The sequence below is a fragment of the Coregonus clupeaformis genome, chromosome 3 (genome assembly GCF_020615455.1).
Source record: "Coregonus clupeaformis isolate EN_2021a chromosome 3, ASM2061545v1, whole genome shotgun sequence".
Lineage (NCBI taxonomy): Eukaryota > Metazoa > Chordata > Actinopteri > Salmoniformes > Salmonidae > Coregonus > Coregonus clupeaformis.
The window spans coordinates 28,799,834-28,824,757 of record NC_059194.1 but is presented as its reverse complement, the minus strand read 5'-3'; the positions used below and the strand labels follow the sequence as shown (position 1 = coordinate 28,824,757).

The following is a 24,924-nucleotide window of genomic DNA, read 5'->3' as shown; positions in this document are numbered from 1 at the left end:
AAGGACAGCATTTAGTGAGTCCTAAAGAATGAGTAAACGTGTAAAACAGGATTAAACAAATATTCAAAAAATATTTACGTGAAGATTATATACGCAGAGTATATGTAAATATTAACTGAGCAGCACTTATTCTGAAAAAATAAATAAATCCTAGCAGCATGTCTCTGTCAACCATCTATATCACGGTCTCTAAAACTGTGTTTGCAATCGCTTCCACAAAACCGCACAGTTGATTCAGCAACCCGAGTGTGTCGCTGTCCACAACAATGGTGCTGAAATCCAGAGCCTTTTAGATAACGCAGCCCTAATAGAGCAAACATCATGCACAACACATAAGTAATTTGATATTTTGTATGTACTTAATAGGCCTATTATAAACTTGGCCATATGTCAGCGGCTAAATAATACACATGAGAACTTGGATTAATCTGGAAAACACACCATTTTTGCATTTTTTCTTGATCCTACAATAAATACAGGTATTCAATTATAACCTTGTAGCCCATTACTGCCAATATATAATTTCGTATTAAATCAGAAAGACCAGAACCAAATACCACCAGAAAGGCAAACTTAGACTTACAAAATAAAAAACGATTCATGGTTTGATAGCACAGAGATCCTATTAAATTACAATACTATGGTTGACAGCATAGAGATCCTAGTATTCTAATTCCTATTTATATGATGGATAGCCTATCCGTCACAAATTAACAAGCATCACAGAGCAGAATACAGAAAATAGGTTGTTATCAATAGCCAAGTGTCACAATTAAACTACACGTCACTACAGTGCTCACCTGTTGGCTCTCAAAGGTCCAGGCGCTGTCAGGTAAAGACGCGTCTAGGACGTTGATCATCTCCTTAAAGTCAGTGGTGCTGCTGGGCTTAACGAAGGTGAAATCACTGAACTCTGACATGGGAGAGAGACAGGACCTGAAGGACTGACTCTGAGATAACATGTCCCCTCCCAGGACCTCCACGTACTTAATAGGCCCGTCAGTGTTGAGCTGGATCTGCAGGTTTCTGTTGGGGTTCTTGTAGCCGTCAAAGTCCTCCCGTCTCATGCAGCAACTACCGCTGCTCCTGCTGTTTCTAACGCACTTGACCGCTAAGATGACAAAAGTCACCAGAGACAGCACGGACACCGAGGCCAGAGAGAGGATCAAATACAGGGTGATTCTCCCGCTTTTCTTGCTTGGCTCTGGCACTTTCTGCCGGAGGTCCAAGATGGGTTCGTGGAGCCCGTCATCTACCAGTATGGTCACTGTGACCGTGGCGGATTGGACCGGCTCCCCGTCATCCTTTATCTCTATAAGCAGTCTCTGAGAGGAGTCGTCCTGTTCGGACACAGCGCGTTTAGTCCTTACCTCCCCTGTGTAAAGATTGACACTGAACAGAGACGCGTCTGTGGCCTCCGCAAGCTTATATGAAATCCAGGCGTTATGGCCCGAGTCTGCGTCCACGGCCGTTACCTTAGTAACCAAGTGGCCTGCTTTAGCGGAGCGAGGCATCTTCTGGTGAGAGAGAGAGCCCAGGGCAGCGGAGGGGTAAATAACAGCGGGGGCATTGTCGTTCTGGTCCAAGATAAAAACATGGACAGTGGTGTTGCTGCTCAGAGAGGGAGAGCCGTGGTCCTTTGCCTGCACCAGAATCTGAAACACCTTTAGTTTCTCATAGTCAAACGAGTGCATGCTGTAGATGCTGCCGTTATCAGTGTTCATGTACACATAGGAGGACACAGACACGTCCTGCACTTTGGAGTCTAGGATGGAGTAGGAGATCTTGGCATTATTCCCAAAATCCAGGTCAGATGCGGATACTGAGGAGAGCATGGAGCCTGGTAGTCCATTCTCTTTTAAGTAGACATTATAGGAGGGCTGAGTGAATTTAGGGGGGTTGTCGTTGACATCATTGATACTGACTGGTATAGTTGTCTTGGTAGTCAGGGGAGGGAAGCCCGAATCAGTGGCAGTTATCTCAATATTATACTCTGAGAAGCTCTCTCTGTCTAAAACACCACTTGTGATCAGTGCGTAATTATTAGAAAAGGACGGTTTCAGACTAAAAGGATAACCTCTCGGGAGCTGTAACGTCACATTACTGTTATTACCGGAGTCAAGGTCCCGGGCACTAATCAAAGCTACTACCGTGCCACTGGGCGCGTTCTCGCGCACCGGGTTTGGTTGGGAAGTGAGGACAATTTCAGGCGAATTGTCGTTAACGTCTATTAACTCTACCTGCACGCGACAGTGTCCCTCCATTTCAGGAGTGCCTTTATCTCTAGCCGTGATATCAATTTCATATGTTGTAGCACTTTCGAAATCTAAATCCCCCTTCAAAAAAATATCCCCTGTGTCCGGATCCATATCAAATGTAGAAACCACAGACTCAGGGGTGCGCTCACCAAACGAATACTTGATCTCCCCATTTTGACCCCCGTCAATATCTGTCGCTTTAAGTTTAATCAAAAATGTCCCTTTTGCACTATTTTCGTAGATAGAAACTTTGTACACAGACTTTTCAAATACTGGAAAATTATCGTTTACGTCAAGCACAGTAATAGTTATCTGTGCAGTCCCGGATCTGACAGGATTGCCTCCGTCTAGAGCTGTTAACAGCAGTTTATGGACAGATTTTTTCTCTCGGTCTAAGGGTTTCTCTAAAACTAGTTCTGGTATTTTCTTTCCATTACCAAGCTCCTTTACCTTCAACGTAAAACACTCATCTTTACTAATAGTATAGGATTTAAGGGAATTACTGCCCACGTCAGGGTCCTCTGCACTCTCCAAAGGAAAACGTGCGCCTGCAACAGTCAATTCGACTATTTTCACTGTGAGCTCCTTTGTAAGAAAACTAGGCGAATTGTCATTTATGTCTCGTATTTCCACCTCAATACGGTGCAACTGTAACGGGTTCTCAATGACAACCTGCAGAGGTAAAACACAGCTGGCGCTTTGTCCGCATAAAGTCTCTCTGTCTATTCTCTCATTCACGACCAGTTCGCCCTTCCCCGCATCCACACTGAAATACTGCTTACCAGCCTCAGAGGCGACACGCAGCTTACGGTCAAAGATCTCAGATAGTCCCAAACCCAGATCTTTGGCTAGATTTCCTACCACAGAGCCCTGTTTCAGTTCCTCCGGGATGGTGTAGCGAGTCTGTCCGTCTATTGTACTCCACAAGAGAAAGAAATGATGCCACCAAAGAGCCAGCCATCTCCAGTCTCGGTATCCCATTGTCTTTGTCATCCCTGATCGGTTATAACACAATTTCTATTGAAATACTGTCCAGAACGAAGAGCTTCATATCAAAATACATCTCCAGAATAAATATTCCATTTAGCAATTTTCAAAAGTTTGGATATCGGAAAGGATAATGTGTTTAAATGACATTATATATTCGTCTGTGTGAGCGCGTCCCTCTCTCTCCTCCAGCTCTGAGTATTGTAAGGGTTACGGTGCTGAGGCTGGGGGGAGGGAGTAGATCTCTTTGTACAGTTCTGCACACTATTGGTGCACAGTCTGCATGTAACATCCAATGAGGGGCCAACAGAACAGACTTCTTAAAGCCACAGCAGCCAGGCCTATAGGTGCGGCCACAGCACACAGAGAGAGAGAGACAGAGAAAGCGAGAGAGAGAGATGATAAATTGACTATATTCGATTACACAACAATATACTGTCTATATTGTTGTGAAATATATTATAGACAGGACAGCCGATAGTCAACAGAGAGGACCAGATAGGAGTGCGTAAAAGTGTAAATAATGATCAGAAATATAATATCCCATTACACACAGACATCATCCAAAACACTACTATTCTAAAAGAGCCCATTGGAAGGAAATGCCTGTTTTCACTATTATACATGAAATATTGATTGAGCTGAAATCTATTTGAAAAAATATATATACACACTACCGGTCAAAAGTTTTAGAACACCTACTCATATAGATGATTTTCAAGTACATATGTTGTAGAATTAAACACCTACAGTGGGGGAAAAAAGTATTTAGTCAGCCACCAATTGTGCATGTTCTCCCACTTAAAAAGATGAGAGAGGCCTGTAATTTTCATCATAGGTACACGTCAACTATGACAGACAAAATGAGAAAAGAAAATCCAGAAAATCACATTGTAGGATTTTTTATGAATTTATTTGCAAATTATGGTGGAAAATAAGTATTTGGTCAATAACAAAAGTTTCTCAATACTTTGTTATATACCCTTTGTTGGCAATGACACAGGTCAAACGTTTTCTGTAAGTCTTCACAAGGTTTTCACACACTGTTGCTGGTATTTTGGCCCATTCCTCCATGCAGATCTCCTCTAGAGCAGTGATGTTTTGGGGCTGTCGCTGGGCAACACAGACTTACAACTCCCTCCAAAGATTTTCTATGGGGTTGAGATCTGGAGACTGGCTAGGCCACTCCAGGACCTTGAAATGCTTCTTACGAAGCCACTCCTTCGTTGCCCGGGCGGTGTGTTTGGGATCATTGTCATGCTGAAAGACCCAGCCACGTTTCATCTTCAATGCCCTTGCTGATGGAAGGAGGTTTTCACTCAAAATCTCACGATACATGGCCCCATTCATTCTTTCCTTTACACGGATCAGTCGTCCTGGTCCCTTTGCAGAAAAACAGCCCCAAAGCATGATGTTTCCACCCCCATGCTTCACAGTAGGTATGGTGTTCTTTGGATGCAACTCAGCATTCTTTGTCCTCCAAACACGACCAGTTGAGTTTTTATCAAAAAGTTCTATTTTGGTTTCATCTGACCATATGACATTCTCCCAATCCTCTTCTGGATCATCCAAATGCACTCTAGCAAACTTCAGACAGGCCTGGACATGTACTGGCTTAAGCAGGGGGACACGTCTGGCACTGCAGGATTTGAGTCCCTGGCGGTGTAGTGTGTTACTGATGGTAGGCTTTGTTACTTTGGTCCCAGCTCTCTGCAGGTCATTCACTAGGTCCCCCCGTGTGGTTCTGGGATTTTTTATCACCATTCTTGTGATCATTTTGACCCCATGGGGTAAGATCTTGCGTGGAGCCCCAGATCGAGGGAGATTATCAGTGGTCTTGTATGTCTTCCATTTCCTAATAATTGCTTCCACAGTTGATTTCTTCAAACCAAGCTGCTTACCTATTGCAGATTCAGTCTTCCCAGCCTGGTGCAGGTCTACAATTTTGTTTCTGGTGTCCTTTGACAGCTCTTTGGTCTTGGCCATAGTGGAGTTTGGAGTGTGACTGTTTGAGGTTGTGGACAGGTGTCTTTTATAGTGATAACAAGTTCAAACAGGTGCCATTAATACAGGTAATGAGTGGAGGACAGAGGAGCCTCTTAAAGAAGAAGTTACAGGTCTGTGAGAGCCAGAAATCTTGCTTGTTTGTAGGTGACCAAATACTTATTTTCCACCATAATTTGCAAATAAATTCATAAAAAATCCTACAATGTGATTTTCGGGATTTTCTTTCTCTCAATTTGTCTGTCATAGTTGACGTGTACCTATGATGAAAATTACAGGCCTCTCATCTTTTTAAGTGGGAGAACTTGCACAATTGGTGGCTGACTAAATACTTTTTTTCCCCACTGTCTAATTTTTTAATTCACAAGTTCCAGTCTCTTGAGAAATATTTTTAACAGTCTTGAAGGAGATCCTACATATGCTGAGCACTTGTTAGCTGCTTTTCCTTCACTCTTCGGTCCGACTCATCCCAAACCATCTCAATTTGGTTGAGGTCGGGGGATTGTGGAAGCCAGGTGATCTGATGCAGCACTCCATCACTCTCCTTCTTGGTAAAATAGCCCATACACAGCCTGGAGGTATTTTGGGTCATTGTCCTGTTGAAAAACAAATGATAGTCCCACTAAGCCCAAACCAGATGGGATGGCGTATCGCTGCAGAATGCTGTGGTAGCCATGCTGGTTAAGTGTGCATTGAATTCTAAATATATCACAGACAGTGTCACCAGCAAAGCACCCCCACACCATAACACCTCCTCCTCCATGCTTTACGGTGGGAAATACACATGCAGAGATCATCCTTTCACCCACACAGCGTCTCACAAAGACACAGCGGTTGAAACCAAAAATATCAAATTTGGACTCCAGACCAAAGGACACATTTCCACAGGTCTAATGTCCATTGCTCGTGTTTCTTGGCCCAAGCAAGTCTCTTCTTATTATTGGTGTCCTTTAGTAGTGGTTCCTTTGCAGCAATTCGACCATGAAGGCCTGATTCACACAGTCTCCTCTGAACAGTTAATGTTGAGATTTTTCTGTTACTTGAACTCTGTGAAGTATTTATTTGAGCTGCAACTTCTGAGGCTGGTAACTCTAATTAACTTATCCTCTGCAGCAGAGGTAATTCTGGGTCTTCCATTCATGTGGTGGTCCTCAAGTGAGCCAGTTTCATCATAGCGCTTGATGATTTTTGCGACTGCACTTGAAGAACCTTTCAAAGTTCTTGACTTTTTCCATATTGACTGACCATGTCTCAAAGTAATGATGGACTGTCGTTTCTCATTGCCTATTTGAGCTGTTCTTGCCTTAATATGGACTTGGTCTGTTACCAAATATGGCTATCTTCTGTATACCCCCACTATCTTGTCACAACACAACTGATTGACTCAAACGCATTAAGAAGGAAATCATTTCCACAAATTAACTTTTAAGAAGGCACACCTGTTTATTGAAATGCATTCCAGGTGACTACCTCATGAAGCTGGTTGAGAGATTGCCAAGAGTGTGCAAAGCTGAGAAGAAGCAAAACAGTAAGTTGGTTCATTTAGTGGAAACCTGCCCATTTGTAACAAGCATGGTAACAAGCATTCATGGGTACACCTTTGTAATTACATACTGCAATTACTACATTACATGTTGTTATTACACTGTAACTATGAGATGTTACAGTTAACTACAATTCTTGTTAGTGTAATTACACATGTAATTACACTGTAATAAGGACCCCTTAAAATGAAGCATTACCTATCATGTTTATCAATCTGAATGGAAGCACCATTGCACCGTATTGTTGAATGCTGAAATACTTTTAACCTAGGGTTGCAAAAATTCCAGTAACATTCCCCAAATTCCTTGGTTTTCCAGAAATCCCAGTTGGAAGATTCCCGGAGTTAGGAGGGTATAAGCAGGAAATCCGGGAATCATTCAACCAGGATTTTTGGAGGACCAGGGGATTTGGGGAAAGTTACCATAATTTTGCAATCCTATTTTAAGCTTACAAAATACTGCTTGAATTATAAATTGCACTTCAACTTCAGTTGCATATAGTTAAATTGCTAGCCAATTTATTCACAGGCTATAGTATGTGACATACTGAGTCTCAACATTAACCTGCAGTAATATTTGTATTTCATAATGCATAAATGAAAATACTGCCAAAAGGACAAGCTTCCATTTGTTGAATGTTGAAACCCAAAACAAGCACCCACTGGGCACAGACATACAATTCATTGAAATTACATGGAATAAACATTGATTCAACAAGTGTGTTCCCAGCAGGATGTTTGGTAGGCTTGTATGTTGATACTCTACATCACAAAACAGTCTACATACGAAAATAATTATCGACACAAAAACTATAGGCTTACGTCAATTCTCACCTGCTGGCTCTCAAAGGTCCAGGCGCTGTCGGGTAAAGACGCGTCTAGGACGTTGATCATCTCCTTAAAGTCAGTGGTGCTGCTGGGCTTAACAAAGGTGAAATCACTGAACTCTGACATGGGAGAGAGACAGGACCTGAAGGACTGACTCTGAGACAACATGTCCCCTCCTAGGACCTCCACATACTTAATAGGCCCGTCAGTGTTGAGCTGGATCTGCAGGTTTCTGTTGGGGTTCTTGTAGCCGTCAAAGTCCTCCCGTCTCATGCAGCAACTACCACTGCTCCTGCTGTTTCTAACGCACTTGACTGCTAAGATGATAAAAGTCACCAAAGACAGCACGGATACCGAGGCCAGAGAGAGGATCAAATACAGGGTAATTCTCCCGCTTTTCTTCCTGGGCTCTGGCATTTTCTGCCGGAGGTCCAAGATGGGTTTGTGGAGCCCGTCATCTACCAGTATGGTCACTGTAACCGTGGCGGACTGGACCGGCTCCCCGTCGTCCTTTATCTCTATAAGCAGTCTCTGAGAGGAGTCGTCCTGTTCGGACACGGCACGTTTAGTCCTCACCTCCCCTGTGTAAAGATTGACACTGAACAGAGACGCGTCTGTGGCCTCAGCCAGCTTATACGAGATCCAGGCATTATGGCCCGAGTCTGCGTCCACGGCCGTTACCTTAGTAACCAGGTGGCCTGCTTTAGCGGAGCGAGGCATCTTCTGGTGAGAGAGAGAGCCCAGGGCAGGGGAGGGGTAAATAACAGCTGGGGCATTGTCGTTCTGGTCCAAGATAAAAACATGGACAGTAGCGATGCTGCTCAGAGAGGGAGAGCCGTGGTCCTTTGCCTGCACCAGAATCTGAAACACCTTCAGTTTCTCATAGTCAAACGAGTGCATGCTGTAGATGCTGCCGTTATCAGAGTTCATGTACACATAGGAGGACACAGAGACGTCCTGCACTTTGGAGTCTAGGATGGAGTAGGAGATCTTGGCATTATTCCCAAAATCCAGGTCAGATGCAGAAACTGAGGATAGTATGGAGCCTGGTAGTCCATTCTCTTTTAAATATACATTATAGGAAGGCTGGCTGAATTTAGGGGGGTTGTCGTTGACATCAATGATACTGACTGGTATAGTTTTCTTAGTAGTCAGGGGAGGGGAGCCCGAATCAGTGGCTGTTATCACAATATTATACTCTGAGAAGCTCTCTCGGTCTAAAACACCACTGGTGACCAGTGCGTAATTATCAGAAAAGGACGGTTTCAGACTGAGAGGATGGCCTTTTGGAAGATGTAACGTTACTTTACCGTTATTCCCGGAGTCTAGGTCACGGGCACTGATCAATGCCACTACCGTGCCACTGGGTGCGTCCTCGCGCACTGGACTAGGTTTGGAGGTGAGGACAATTTCGGGAGCATTGTCATTAACGTCTATTACTTCTACCTGTATGCGACAGTGTCCCTCCATTTCTGGGATGCCTTTGTCTACAGCAGTAATGTCTATACGATAAGAAGCTGCACTCTCATAATCTAATTCCCCTCTTAGAAACATTTCCCCCGTTACTGCATCAATATCAAACACCGATAACACCGACTCTAGTGTATGCTCGCCGAATGAATATTCTATCTCTCCGTTGACACCCTCGTCTGAGTCAGTAGCTTCAAGCTTAATCAAGGAAGTGCCCTTTTCGCTATTTTCATTAACCCTTACTTTATATACAGCTTTCTGAAATACGGGACTATTGTCGTTATTATCAAGGACATTGACCGTGATCTTTGAAGTTCCAGACCTAGCGGGAGTGCCTCCATCTAGAGCCGTCAATAATAGCTCATGGACAGCTTTTGTCTCTCTGTCCAGCGGCTTCTCTAACACTAGCTCTGGGATTTTTCGTCCACCTTCAATTTCTTTAACTTTTAAACTGAAACATTCGTCTTTACTAAGAATGTAGGACTTAAGTGAATTGCTTCCCACGTCGTGGTCCTCCGCGCTTTCCATAGGAAAACGCGCGCCTACAGCTGTCAATTCAGCCATTTTCAGAACGCGAGCTTTTGTTAAGAAATTAGGAGAGTTGTCATTTATGTCTCGTATTTCCACCTCAATACGGTGCAACTGTAACGGGTTCTCAATGACAACCTGCAGAGGTAAAACACAGCTGGCGCTTTGTCTGCATAAAGTCTCTCTGTCTATTCTCTCATTCACGACCAGCTCGCCCTTCCCCACATCCACACTGAAATACTGCTTACCAGCTTCAGAGGCGACACGTAGCTTACGGTCAGTAATCTCAGAGAGTCCCAAACCCAGATCTTTGGCTAGATTTCCTACCACAGAGCCCTGTTTCAGTTCCTCCGGGATGGTGTAGCGAGTCTGTCCGTCTATTGTACTCCACAAGAGAAAGAAATGATGGCACCAAAGAGCCAGCCATCTCCAGTCTCGGTATCCCATTGTCTTTGTCATCCCTGATCCGTTATAACACAATTTCTATTGAAATACTGTCCAGAACGAAGAACTTCATATCAAAATACATCTCCAGAATACATATTCCATTTAGCATTATTCAAAAGTTTGGATATCGGAGAGGATAATGTGTTTAAATTACATTATATATTCGTCTGTGTGAGCGCATCCCTCTATCTCCTCCAGCTCTGAGTATTGTAAGGGTTACGGTGCTGAGGCTGGGGGGAGGGAGTAGATCTCTTTGTACAGTTCTGCATGCTATTGGTGCACAGCGCACATATCCACCATCCAATAACAGACCAACAGAACAGACTCCTTAAAGCCACAGCAGCCTGCCTCTATAAGTACTCTATCTCTCACAACACACAGGGAGAAGGGAGAATGTAACTGTATTTTCCAACATAACATACTGTCCATATTGATGTGAAAAAATATGAACGGCAGCCAGAAGTATAGAGAATAATGTGTAAACATGTAAACAAGGATTTAAAAAAAAGCCTATTCTTCCATTGCGCACAGACATTCTAACATTCAAAACATTGCCATTCTAATAGAGCCCCGTGGATCGAGACGCGTTTTAAAAAAATACCGTCATACACCTTTTTCTTCACATAAAATATTGACTGAGATGCAATTAGTCTGAAAAATATATATATAGCGTAAAAGTCAAAAGTTTGGACACACCTACTCATTCCAGGGTTTTTCTTTAGTTTTACTATTTTCTACATTGTAGAATAACAGTGCAGACATCAAAACTATGTAATAACACATATGGAATCATGTAGTAACCAAAAAAGTGTTAAACAAATCAAAATATATTTTATATTTGAGATTCTTCAAAGTAGCCACCCTTTGCCTTGATGACAGCTTTGCACATTCTTGGCATTCTCTCAACCAGCTTCATAAGTTATTCACCTGGAATGCATTTCAATTACGAGGTGTGCCTTGTTAAAAGTAAATTTATGGAATTTCTTTCCTTCTTAATGCATTTGAGCCAATCAGTTGTGTTGTGACAAGGTAGGGTTGGTATACAGAAGATAGCCCTATTTGGTAAAAGACCAAGTCCATATTATGGCAAGAACAGCTTAAATAAACTCTCCTTCCAGACTCACATTAAGAATCTCCAATCCAAAGTTAAATCTAGAATCGGCTTCCTATTTTGCAACAAAGCCTCCTTCACTCATGCTGCCAAACATTCCCTTGTAAAACTGACTATCCTGCCGATCCTTGACTTTGGCGATGTCATTTACAAAATAGCCTCCAACACTCTACTCAGCAAATTGGATGTAGTCTATCACAGTGCCATCCGTTTTGTCTCCAAAGCCCCATACACTACCCACCACTGTGACCTGTATGCTCTTGTTGGCTGGTCCTCACTACATGTTCGTCGTCAAACCCACTGGCTCCAGGCCATCTATAAATCACTGCTAGGCAAATCCCCGCCTTATCTTAGCTCATTGGTCACCATAGCAGCACCCACCCGTAGTCTGCGCTCCAGCAGGTATATCTCACTGGTCATTCCCAAAGCCAACACCTCCTTTGGCCGCCATTCCTTCCAGTTCTCTGCTGCCAATGACTGGAACGAATTGCAAAAATCTCTGAAGCTGGAGACTCTTATCTCCCTCACTAACTTTAAGCATCAGTTGTCAGAGCACCTTACCGATCACTGCACCTGTACACAGCCCATCTGAAATTTGCCCACCCAACTACCTCATCCCTATATTGTTATTTATTTTGCTATTTTGCACCCCAGTATCTCTATTTGCACATAATCTCTTGCACATCTAGCATTCCAGTGTTAATACTAATTGTAATTATTTTGCACCATAGCCTATTTATTGCCTTACCTCCATAACTTGCTACATTTGCACACACTGTATATATATTTTCTGTTGTATTTTTTGACTTTATGTTTTTTTACCCCATATGTAACTCTGTGTTGTTGTTTTTATCGCACTGCTTTGCTTTATCTTGGCCAGGTCGCAGTTGTAAATGAGAACTTGTTCTCAACTGGCTTACCTGGTTAAATAAAGGTGAAATAAAAAATAAAAAAATAAGCAAAGAGAAACGACAGTCCATCATTACTTTAAGACATGAAGGTCAGTTAATCCGGAACATTTCTAGACTTTTTAAAGTGTCTTCAAGTGCAGTCACAAAAACCATCAAGCGCTATGATGAAACTGGCTCTCATGAGGACTGCCACAGGAAAGGAAGACCCAGAGTTACCTCTGCTGTAGAGAATACGTTCATTAGAGTTACCAGCCTCAGAAATTGCAGCCCAAATAAATGCTTCACAGAGTTCAAGTAACAGACACATCTCAACATCAACTGTTCAGAGGAGACTGTGTGAATCAGGCCTTCATGGTCGAATTGCTGCAAAGAATCCACTACTAAAGGACACCAATAATAAGAAGAGACTTTCTTGGGCCAAGAAACATGAGCAATGGACATTAGACCGGTGGAAATCTGTCCTTTGGTCTGATGAGTCTAAATTTGAGATTTTTGGTTCCGACCGCCGTGTCTTTGTGAGATGCAGAGTAGGTGAATGGATGATCTCCTCATGTGTGGTTCCCACAGTGAAGGTGTGATGGTGTGGGGATGCTTTGCTGGTGACACTGTCTGTGATTTATTTAGAATTCAAAGGCACACTTAACCAGCATGGCTACCACATCATTCTGCAGCGATACGCCATCCCATCTGGTTTGCGCTTAGTGGGACTATCATTTGTTTTTCAACAGAACAATGACCCAACATACCTCCAGGCTGTGTAAGGGCTATTTGACCAAGAAGGAGAGTGATGGAGTGCTGCATCAGATGACCTGGCCTCCACAATCACCCGACCTCAACCCAATTGAGATGGTTTGGGATGAGTTGGACCGCAGAGTGAAGGAAAAGCAGCCAACAAGTGCACAGCATATGTGGGAACTCCTTCAAGACTGTTGGAAAAGCATTCCAGGTGAAGATGGTTGAGAGAATGCCAAGAGTGTGCAAAGCTGTCATCAAGGCAAAGGGTGGCTACTTTGAAGAATATAAAATATATTTGATTTGTTTAATACTTTTTTTGTTACTACATGATTCCATATGTGTTATTTCATAGTTTTAATGTCTGCACTATTATTCTACAATGTAGAAAATAGTAAAACTAAAGAAAAACCCTGGAATGAGTAGGTGTGTCCAAACTTTTGACTTTTACTCTATATATATATATATATATTTTTTTTTATGACTAATTGCATCTCAGTCAATATTTTATGTGAAGAAAAAGGTGTATAACGGTATTTAAAAAAAACGCGCCTCGATCCACGGGGCTCTATTAGAATGGCAATGTTTTGAATGTTAGAATGTCTGTGCGCAATGGAAGAATAGGCTTTTTTAAAAATCTTAAATGTCTTCACTATTATTCTACAATGTAGAAAATAGTAAAAATAAAGAAAAACCCTTGAATGAGTAGGTGTGTCCAAACTTTTGACTGGTACTGTATGTCATCGCGCACACAAAACCACAAAGTTGATTCAACGGGAATGTCGCTGTCAATGGTGCAGAAACCCTCAGTCGTCCACTAGCCAGTCAGATAGGCACAGAATCACGCAAAACACCCACTACAGTAATAATATAGATTATAAGGTCTCTAAGGATTACAACCAACAGGGTAAAATACCTCAGAGGATATTTTGAAATCATTCAAACTGTACGAGTATGGATTTTAGTCATTACCAGTAGCCAATGTCGAATGCTAAATTATTACAAGATAATCTGGATTGAACTAAAGGGAACCATTGCACCATTTTGATGAATACTGAAAATGTGTTATTTTCAACTGAATAAATAACCTATTGCTTAAATTATAACAACTGAACACAAACGTCAGTGGTACATTTATTCACAGTTTGGAGGCTGTTAGATACAGAGTCAAGAAAATACTGCCAAAACATCAAGCTTTGATTTGTGTAATGTTACAACACAAAACTGTATGTTGATACTACGTCATAAAACAGCCTACATTCGATAATCTTAATCATCATAATACATTATATGTCACTTCTCACCTGCTGGCTCTCAAAGGTCCAGGTGCTGTCGGGTAAAGACGCGTCTAGGACGTTGATCATCTCCTTAAAGTCAGTGGTGCTGCTGGGCTTAACGAAGGTGAAATCACTGAACTCTGACATGGGAGAGAGACAGGACCTGAAGGACTGGCTTTGAGACAACATGTCCCCTCCCAGGACCTCTATGTACTTAATAGGCCCGTCAGTGTTGAGCTGGATCTGCAGGTTTCTGTTGGGGTTCTTGTAGCCGTCAAAGTCCTCCCGTCTCATGCAGCAACTACCGCTGCTCCTGCTGTTTCTAACGCACTTGACCGCTAAGATGATAAAAGTCACCAGAGACAGCACTGACACCGAGGCCAGAGAGAGAATCAAATACAGGGTAATTCTCCCGCTTTTCTTCCTGGGCTCTGGCGCTTTCTGCCGTAGGTCCAAGATGGGTTCGTGGAGCCCGTCCTCTACCAGTATGGTCACTGTGACCGTGGCGGACTGGACCGGCTCCCCGTCGTCCTGTATCTCTATTAGCAGCCTCTGAGAGGAGTCGTCCTGCTCGGACACAGCGCGTTTAGTCCTCACCTCCCCTGTGTAAAGATTGACACTGAACAGAGACGCGTCTGTGGCCTCCGCAAGCTTATACGAGATCCAAGCGTTATGGCCCGAGTCTGCGTCTACGGCCGTTACCTTAGTAACGAGATGGCCTGCTTTAGCGGAGCGGGGCATCTTCTGGTGAGAGAGCGAGCCCAGGGCAGGGGAGGGGTAAATAACAGCGGGGGCATTGTCGTTCTGGTCCAGAATGAAAACATGGACAGTGGCGTTGCTGCTCAGAGAGGGAGAGCCGTGGTCCTTTGCCTGCACCAGAATCTGAAACACCTTCATTTTCTCATAGTCAAATGAGTGCATACTGTAGATGCTGCCGTTGTCAGAGTTAATGTACACATAGGAGGATACAGAGACGTCCTGCACTTTGGAGTCTAGGATGGAGTAGGAGGTTTTGGCGTTATCCCCTAGGTCTGAATCAGTGGCAGAAACTGAACATAGTTGTTTCCCTGGTGCATAATTCTCTTTCACATACACTGTGTACGAGGGCTGAGAGAATAGCGGTGGATTGTCATTCACATCTAACACATCAACAGTGATTGTTTTCTTGCTGGATAAAGGGGGTTTCCCTGAATCCATCGCACTGATTTCTATACTATACTGAGAGTAAAGCTCACGGTCAAGAGGCGCATTAGTTACTAGTGCGTAATGCTTGGATACGGACGGGTTCAACTTGAATGGAGACTTTGGTGACACGCTTAACCGTACCTTCCCATTGTCCCCTGAGTCGGAGTCTTTAGCGCCTATCAAAGCTATCACGGTTCCGATAGGTGAATCTTCTGGAACAGGTGTCGTTAGAGATGTCACAATTATCTCTGGAATATTGTCATTAACATCAATAATTTTAAATTCAACGTCACAATGCCCGTCCATCTCCGGGTTGCCTTTATCTTTAGCGACTATGTCAAATTTATATAAGCTCGTCTGCTCATAGTTGAGTTGTCTTTTTATTACAATCGCTCCTGTCGAAGAGTCTATATCAAACAATGCAGTCACTAAGTCTGGCGTTTGTTCTCCAAATACATACTCTATCTCCCCGTTTAGTCCCTCGTCCGGGTCTGTCGCTTTTACTTGTAAAATCTGAGTGCCAGGTGCTGTATTTTCGTTAACATTAGCCTCATAAAGTTGTCTCTCAAATTGCGGTGCGTTATCATTAATATCAAGTACCGTAATACTAATCTCAGAGGTTCCTGAACGCACTGGATCACCCCCATCTACAGCGGTGAGAATAAGCTTATGAACAAGTTGCTTCTCCCGGTCGAGAGACCTTTCAAGGACCAGTTCTGGGGTTTTGCTACCATCCTTGTGATTTTTGACATTCAATTTGAAATTGTCGTTTTTATTAATGCTGTAAGAGCGTATTGTATTTGCAGCGACATCAGGATCCAGTGCGCTTTCGAGTGGAAATCTTGCGCCTGGGTTTATTAACTCTGCAATCTTTAATACTTTTTCTTTAGTGGGAAAGCTGGGAGAATTATCATTGATATCCTGTATTTCAATATCAACTCGGTGAAGCTGCAAAGGATTTTCAATCACTACCTCCAAAGGCAATAGACACGGAACTCTTTGTCCACACAGATCCTCTCTGTCTATCCTCTCACTGACGACCAGCTCTCCTTTCCCCAAATCCACACTGAAATACTGCTTACCAGCCTCCGAGGTTATTCGTAATTTACGACGATAAATCTCAGATAGTCCAAAACCCAGATCTTTGGCTAGATTTCCTACTACAGAGCCCTGTTTTAGTTCCTCTGGGATGGTGTAGCGAGTCTGTCCGTCTATTTCACTCCAAAAGAGAAAGAAATGATGCCACCATAGCAGCACCTGCCACACAGGCAGTCTATTCCACATTGTTCCACGACACATCAAAACGAATATATTATTTCATCCAAAATTCGCCCTTTTAGAGGAGTAGTGAATATCAATCGGTAATCGAATGTGTATCATATTTTACAGTGATGGAGACGCTTTGTGTCTAGGCACATCCCTCTTTCTCCTCCAGCTCTGAGCATTGTAAGGGTTACGGTGCTGAGGCTGGGGGGAGGGAGTAGATCTCTTTGTACAGTTCTGCATGCTATTGGTGCACAGCGCCTAACACAAGCTACCAATCAGGATTTACCAGTCATTTAAAGCTATACAGTGAAATTATGAGCTCTTGGGAAACAGATAAAGCACCATAGCAATTCAACATGCGAGAAAAACAGTACTCCATTTAATGTGTAATACTATTAGTACTGCTACTATACTATTCATATTACTCAGTATTAGTAGCGTATCAGACACCCATACTTACACCACAAGACATGCCACCAGGGGTCTCGTCACAGCCCCCAAGTCCAAAACGAATTCACGGCAACGCACAGTTTTATTCAGAGCCATGATGGCATGGAACACCTTCATTTTCTCATAGTCAAATGAGTGCATGCTGTAGTAGATGATGCAATTATCAGAGTTCATGTACACATAGGAACTCTCAAATTACTCAAGCAAACAGCAAAATTACCATTTAAAAACGGATTAAACAACAACTCATGGAACAGCGGGGACTGTGAGGGGGGACACACAAACACACACACACACAGACACACACACACAGACACACACAGACACACACAGACACACACAGACATAACTTTTTGTTGAGGTATTGTATTTCGTTGTATTTAAAATGTGTGTGACTGTTCTTGTCTATCAGTGTATCAGTGTTTTGTTACATGTCATGTTTTGTGTTTGTTTTGTGTTTTTTTTGTGGACCCCAGGAAGAATAGCTGCTGCTTCGACAAAAGCTAACGGGGATCCAAATACACAAACACATATAATGATCTATTATCATTATAATCATCTGATTAAGTTGTTATATTATAATCTACATTTTCTTATTAAATTGTATAATAATAATAATAAGCCATTTAGCAGACGCTTTTATCCAAAGCGACTTACAGTCATGTGTGCATACATTATTACATTTTACATTTAAGTTATTTAGCAGACGCTCTTATACAGAGCGACTTACAGGAGCAATTAGGGTTAAGTGCCTTGCTTAAGGGCACAGACAGATTTTTCACCTAGTTGGCTCGGGGATTAGAACCAGCGACCTTTCGGTTACTGGCTCTTAACCACTAAGCTACCTGCCGCCCCACTTTTTACGTAAAGTAATTACAGATGACATGTTAGTATGTGAACAGCTGTACTATAAATCATTGTAGAGTTAAAAGAGGTATTAGAGGTTGTACAGTGGTGGTTATACAAGTCTAGGTATTATTCCCTAAGCATTCTATATGTATTCCCACCGTCTCAATGCTTCCTGATATCTGTGTGGGTGACAAAGGCTCTTTGTTGCCGTACTGTGGTAAAAGAACGCAAGCGCAGCCTGAGCATGTCATCAGAGCAACCCACGTGGCTCAGAATAATAATCGATCGCACAGCCGGCTGTAGAGCAAATGAAAAGGGAGTTGGAGTGGAGAGCATATTATCTAACTCTCTCTAGTCTCCCTCTCTCTCAATTCAATTCAATTTAAGGGCTTTATTGGCATGGGAAACGTATGTTAACATTGCCACAGCAAGTGAAGTAGATAGTAAACAAAAGTGAAATAAACAATAAAAATGTACTCTCTCTCTCTCTAACACACACAGACACACTTCACTGTCATATTTCTGTCATGACATGAACTAATTACCTGAGAGCTGAATAGATTAGTAAATATTATTTTGATGAAAAAAACAAACATTGTTTGACCACCAATCGGGTCTTGGATATAAAAGGTTTGCGGGATTACATGTCATCCCTCCAGGTCTGCCAAGCAACACCGGAATCTGACTGCATGATTTACACCCGCAATAAAAAGGGCGCAACGCCTCCAGCGGAATAAACTCTATACCATCATACACAATCACAAGCTGTAACCTACATCATATCACAATACTACAACGAATGTATGTTAATATGAAAACAATAATACATCAGCTTTGCTATTGGTTAATCCGTGCTCGTTAGAGCAACGGATGTAGGTAGGTAGAGAGAGGGGGAGCACGCTGCCACTGAGCTCTAGAGCGTGTTTCAGAACCACGCGGGTGGAAAGCGCCACACAGGCGGCCACCTCGTGCTGCTGCATATTGCTGAAATGAGCGGCGACCGCGTGGTGGCTGCTACACAGTAACTCACAGGCCTTCCCAAACAAAGACACGCTCCAAAAAAACAGAGTGAGTGAGTGAGTCTCTCTCTCTCTCTCTCTCTCTCTCTCTCTCTCTCTCTCTCTCTCTCTCTCTCTCTCTCTCTCTCTCTCTCTCTCTCTCTCTCAGAAAAATCAACCATCTTTCGAATATCATATAATCTTGATCCTGGTATTTCTTTATATGTGGTTTTATATTGCGAAAACAGATCTTGCAGGCATAAACATATAAAAACATGCACACGACCAAAAATATCATGTTTGAACATACATCATTCTCTGATCATGGTCATATTCGTTCTGACGTGCCAACACCCGGTCATTACAGAGATTTAGGTTTCTGTCATGTACATTTTCCTAATCTACATTACAACTCAACTCAACCAGATTAATCGGCCCACATATCAAACCTCATCCACAAACAAAATGTTACCCAGATTCATAAAGAGCTCCAGTCTTATATTCTGCTTCTTGACTGTGTGTGTAACGTCACATGAATGGTGTATTATGTCCACATGCATATTATGTTAAGTGAGATGCAACCCCCAAATGTTAGTGGAATAACACTCAGTGACTCAGTGCTGGGTGCTTGTATATCCAGATCATAGAGGTGGTCTTACTTCCAGGTAGCATCAGTAAGGTCATGGATGCGTTTACTGTCTATTGTGTTGTGATGGTGGAGTCATTATTACTGAAAGTATTGCTTACCTTATTTGGAGAGACAGGGAGGGGGGGAGACATGTCAGCAACAGCAGCGAAGGGAAGACATGGAAGAGAAGAACAGAGAGACAATAGAAACATGGGTTAGAGTGATGCTCAGCAGACAAATAGTGTCTTGGGACAGAGACATCCTTGATACTTCACCTTACAACAAAATAGTTATTCAATCAAATCAGATATCATGGTGTGTTTTTCCTTGTGTCTGCTGTTGCATTTTGTGAGGTGTGATGTTGATTTGTGGAGAGAACGGAAAACAGACAGCATAGGGTGTGACACATAGGGACAGAGGAGCAAAGAAAGAGGGGAGAGAGAGTGAGGGTGAAGGACACTTAATGAAAGAGAAATACAACACCCTTATTGACCCAGTCCCTCTGTAACAGGATCATGAGCAGTGCCAGGATGCCGATAGCGCCATTTTAAAAAGGTGACTAAGGCTGTGTCCCAAATGGCACCCTATTCCCTACATAGTGCACTACTTCTGAGCAAAGCCCTATGGGGACCTGGATGAAAGCAGTGCACTACATAGAGAATAGGGTGCCATTTCAGATGCAGTGAGTCCCATAGGGGTGTGTGTTCTCTCCCAGAGCTGCAGGATAACATCACCACACTGCCATGCTGCAGAGGAACAGCTCCAACACAGCAACAGCAGGGGGACTCAAGGCGATGCCCAGGGATGCTGTATGCTTCATTTATTAGATGCTCACACGCTGTGTGTGTGTGTGTGTGTGTGTTCAGCGTTCCAGACAAGGCAGAACGAAGCTTCAGCCAAAGATGGTCAACACACCCTGTAGCTGGAATGTTACAGTGAATATGAATATAAATATGAGTTATGTGAATATGATCTTTATAATAACACGGATAACCACTATGATGTGTACATGTGAGTTCTTGTGCACAGCCACACACACAAGAATACACATGTATCAGTCAATAGGAAATAACTGTATAGCCTATATTAAAACATAACATCTCCACAGAGCCTTGTGTGCTTATTTTAGGCAGCGTTTTCACAGTCCCAGTCAGAGCAACGGGGAGGTGAAACAGTGAGAGGCAATCAGGGCAGGGCAGCATCCATCTTACAGAAACAGAGAGGTAGAGCCTTCACCCTACCCTCACCCCACCCCGTCATACACCCCCTCTCTCCCTCTCCCCTACCAATCCAGGCCAAAGCCAGAGGACACTGCACCTCTGTGTCCTAAACAGGGATGTGTTTGCCCCCTTTAAACCCACAGCTGCCTGTATCCTATCAGACACCAAACCCTGAATCTGCTGCTGCCCCCCTGTGGACCAAATCACAATGGTACGGTCCTGACAGTGAATCAGCTTGTTGCCATGGCAACACATCCCACCTCTCTTCTTGAGAGCCATGAAAAAAAGGAACTGTATGAAAAACAGTATGGTGGAAGGAAGAGAAAATGGAACAGATTCCTCATGAACCTTCCTGTCCTTTCTTATAATCATTTATCACTCACAAAGATACCAAGAAAGTGAGTGGCATGTCTAACATAAGAACGTACAGGCTTGTGGAATGCGATGTTACCATATTGACTAGTTGCATAAAGAGTCCTGTTCATAAGGAGAAAGAGAATCTTCTTCTGATTAAAACAACACAGTGACAAACACAGATGTGACTTTGGACGCCTGAATGCATCATGGGTTTAATACACAGAACAACTTGTTCTGGACCGAGTAGAGGAGAGCTCTTTAGCTCTCTCCTCCATCTCTCCCTCTCACTCACTGCAGCATAATGGTGCAGCTGGAGATGGGGGAGGAGAGGGAAGCAGAGACAAAACGGGACCAGAAAGAAAGAGGAGAGAAGAGGACAAACAAATCCACAATGCTTTATAAAGGATACAGCTCGCCAACAAACATGCCTTTGCTACAAACATACACTGAGTATACAACACTTTAAGAACACCCCCTCTTTCCATGACATAGACTGACCAGGTGAATCCAGGTGAAAGCTATGATCCCTTATTGATGTCACTTGTTAAATCCACTTCAATCAGTGTAGATGAAAGGGAGGAGACAGGTTAAAGAAGGATTTTTAAGCCTTGAGACAACTGAGACATGGATTGTGTATGTGTGCCATTCAGAGGGTGAATGGGTAAGACAAAATATTTAAGTGCCTTTGAACGGGGTATGGTAGTAGGTGCCAGGCGCACCGGTTTGTGTCAAGAATTGCAACACTGCTGGGTTTTTCACGCTCAACAGTTTCCTGCGTGTATCAAGAATGGTCCACCACACAAAGGACATCCAGCCAACTTGACACAACTGTGGGAAGCATTGGAGTCAACATGGGCCAGCAATCCCTGGGGAACGCTTTCAACACCTTGTAGAGTCCATGCCCAGACAAATTGAGGCTGTTCTGAGGGCAAATAAATATTAGGAAGGTGTTCCTAATGTTTGGTATACTCAGTGTACGTGTTGAATCAAAATGATCATTGCTATTATCATGACCTTTCTCCATTGGACATCATCCTGATGATCATGACAATACTGGCATCATTGACACGACTAACAATGACCATCTTGTGATCACCATAACAATCATATAGTTTATACTACACAGTGACTCCTTTTTCCTGCATAAAGTTTATAGTATACAGTGACGCCTTCCTCCTGCTGTGTTTGTTAGGGCTCAGCCTCAGGGTCTGACTGAATGAATCACTTGACCTGGTTTCAGATCACAGAAAAATGGCTGTGGTGAGTCTACCCAGCCTGACAGATCAGAACAGCGTCATACACACACACAGTGTGTTTGTGGGTGTGTGTGTTGTGTGTGTGACGTATAAAATGAGTCTGGCTGTGTCCCACTGTTACACTGCCCTGTATAATCCCTGGTGTAATCCTTTCCAGAGGATCAGCCTGTACAGACTCACTAAGCATTATTCACTACTGGAACAGTAACAACCATATACCCACACACAAACAATCAGTGTGTAAATATAAATAGCGGGGAGGGGGCGTGGAGTCTCCCCCACACTTTTTTTTGAAGGAACTCAGTTGGGCTTTCGACTTACTCTTGAAAGTTCTAATAGTAGAATACACAAGGTGCAATTTGAAATTGGGTAGTGCATCAGCAGTTTCTCTTTTCATGTCAGTCATTGCGGACCTTAGAGAGCTATTTATAACTTGTCAGAAATGTCCAGATCAACTAGCCCATGTCAGCTAATGTTTTTTAGCTAGGTTTTTCAACCCATTGATTTTTTGTTGTAATGTTTGAGTCAATCAGATATCACATGAACACACATAAGACATGACAAAATGTGTAGAATTGCAGGAAATTAGCTTTAAAACTGCAAAAAAATTTCTCCACCCAATGTTTCCAATGATGGAAGGGGGGCCTGAGTGAAAAAGTGAAAAGGTTTGCGAACCACTGACCTAGAGCAATATAATATGTGTTTGGATGCAGTATGTAGACCTGTCCTTGATGTAGGTGTCCAGCTCCATGTAAATTGCTCAAGCGGTACAGATTCCGAGATAGAATTTTAAAGGTAATTTCCGATTGAGCCGACATATGCAGCGTTTTCCATGAATGCACTCTCCGCTAACGCGGGAACATTGCCTTTAAACGTCAATCACGCTGTAACACTGAACTTCCGCGATGCGGACTGAATAGAGCCCTTACGTCTCATATCTACCAGATGCATCAAACTCTTTGCGTTCCGGCGGAAGTCATTCATTGTCTATGGAGTAGTCCACACCGTTAAATTGGGGATGCCGCAATAGGCTGTAGTGCGTTCTGTGTACAGCATTCGTAGAAAATGTTCAACTTGTGCGTTGCTTTACTGTGCGGTGGTACAAACAGAAGTACAGACACACACACTCCAACTAGCTAGCTTTTAGCCAGTTGAAAAGGGAAGCACAAGTACAAAATATGTGGGCTAGACATCCAGAAAAACTAAACGCATATGCATCTGGTGGACATCGGGCATTAGTGTAGAGAGGACATCTGCCTCATCATCAGAGCCAAAACTGCCTCGCTTCTCTTCAGGCCTGCACACAGAGGAAATATTTAGCATGATAGACCACTAGTCATTCTATCTCTAGGAGTACACCGCAAAGGTCTGAAGTAGCTTCCTCTCCTTACATTTACGTTTAGCAGATGCGACTTACAAGAGCAATTTGGGTTAAGTGCCTTGCGCAAGGGCACATCGACAGATTTTTCACCTAGTCGGCTCAGGGATTCAAACCAGCAACATTTTGGTTACTGGCCCAACGCTCTTAACCGCTAGGCTACCTGCAGCTCTCCTTCACCCACAGTGACCTGAAAACATAAGATAGGTGAAAGCAGTATAGCATATCTCAGCTATTTGCTTCCACCTGACCCTCTCTTTCACATCAGTGCAGAGAGAGAAAGGAGAGGAAGCTGCTCCAGACTATTGAGACACAGCCTGGGCCGGTAGGACAGGAAGCTGCTCCAGATTATTGAGACAGCCTGGGCCGGTAGGACAGGAAGCTGTGTTAGACTATTGAGACACAGCCTGGGCCGGTAGGACAGGAAGCTGCTCCAGATTATTGAGACAGCCTGGGCCGGTAGGACAGGAAGCTGCTCCAGACTATTGAGACACAGCCTGGGCCGGTAGGACAGGAAGCTGCTCCAGATTATTGAGACAGCCTGGGCCGGTAGGACAGGAAGCTGCTCCAGACTATTGAGACACAGCCTGGGCCGGTAGGACAGGAAGCTGCTCCAGACTATTGAGACACAGCCTGGGCCGGTAGGACAGGAAGCTGTGTTAGACTATTGAGACACAGCCTGGGCCGGTAGGACAGGAAGCTGCTCCAGACTATTGAGACACAGCCTGGGCCAGTAGGACATATCCAAGGACACTGCAGGGAAACATTACACTTCTACTACCAGGCCAGGGATAAGAGCCTGGGGGTTTACTGTAATGACTGAAATAGACTGAGGGAAAAGATGTTAAGATTCAGGGATACAGAACAGTACAGGCAAAGTTGCCTCCCTCCAATGGCCTCCATCATCCAAAACTGAACTGAGATGACATGATTCTATTTGAGAGATTCCATAAAAGTTGAAGAGGGTGTAAGGAATGGATAATGGATGGATTAACTTTCTCTAAAATGAAAATGTACACTCCCTGTTCCCGGTTCTCTTTACTTACATCAGATCACACAAAGTTACTACACAGACTTATGGATAGAGTTGATCAAAAAACTGGCAGTACTGTCAACTCCCTTTAGCAGATTTCCAGTGAAGTGAGTGAGAATGTTTGAGTGTGTGCAGACCTCCCAGATATCTAATCAAGGCTCTTGTAATGGGGCAGGGGAAGCAGATTAGATCTTCTAACCCCACTTTC

General features: G+C 43.3%; 1 protein-coding gene across 26 annotated transcripts in view; it reads right to left on the bottom strand.

Annotated features, from left to right (window-relative positions):
* LOC121543844 (protocadherin gamma-C5) overlaps positions 1-24,924 on the bottom strand; it is a 183,473-nt gene that overhangs the window by 29,011 nt on the left and 129,538 nt on the right. For 2 of the 26 annotated variants that reach the window (XM_041853988.1, XM_041853999.1), the window contains exon 1: positions 7,615-10,278. The exons of 21 other annotated variants lie outside the window; for them this stretch is intronic. In XM_041853988.1, the coding sequence (XP_041709922.1) occupies positions 7,615-10,077 (2,463 nt within the window). In that variant the 5' untranslated portion in view covers positions 10,078-10,278. Of the gene's footprint in view, positions 1-800; positions 3,498-7,614; positions 10,279-14,123; positions 16,724-24,924 lie in introns of those variants that run through there. 3 more of the 26 variants (XM_041854010.2, XM_041854022.1, XM_041854028.2) reach the window with 3 other exon arrangements.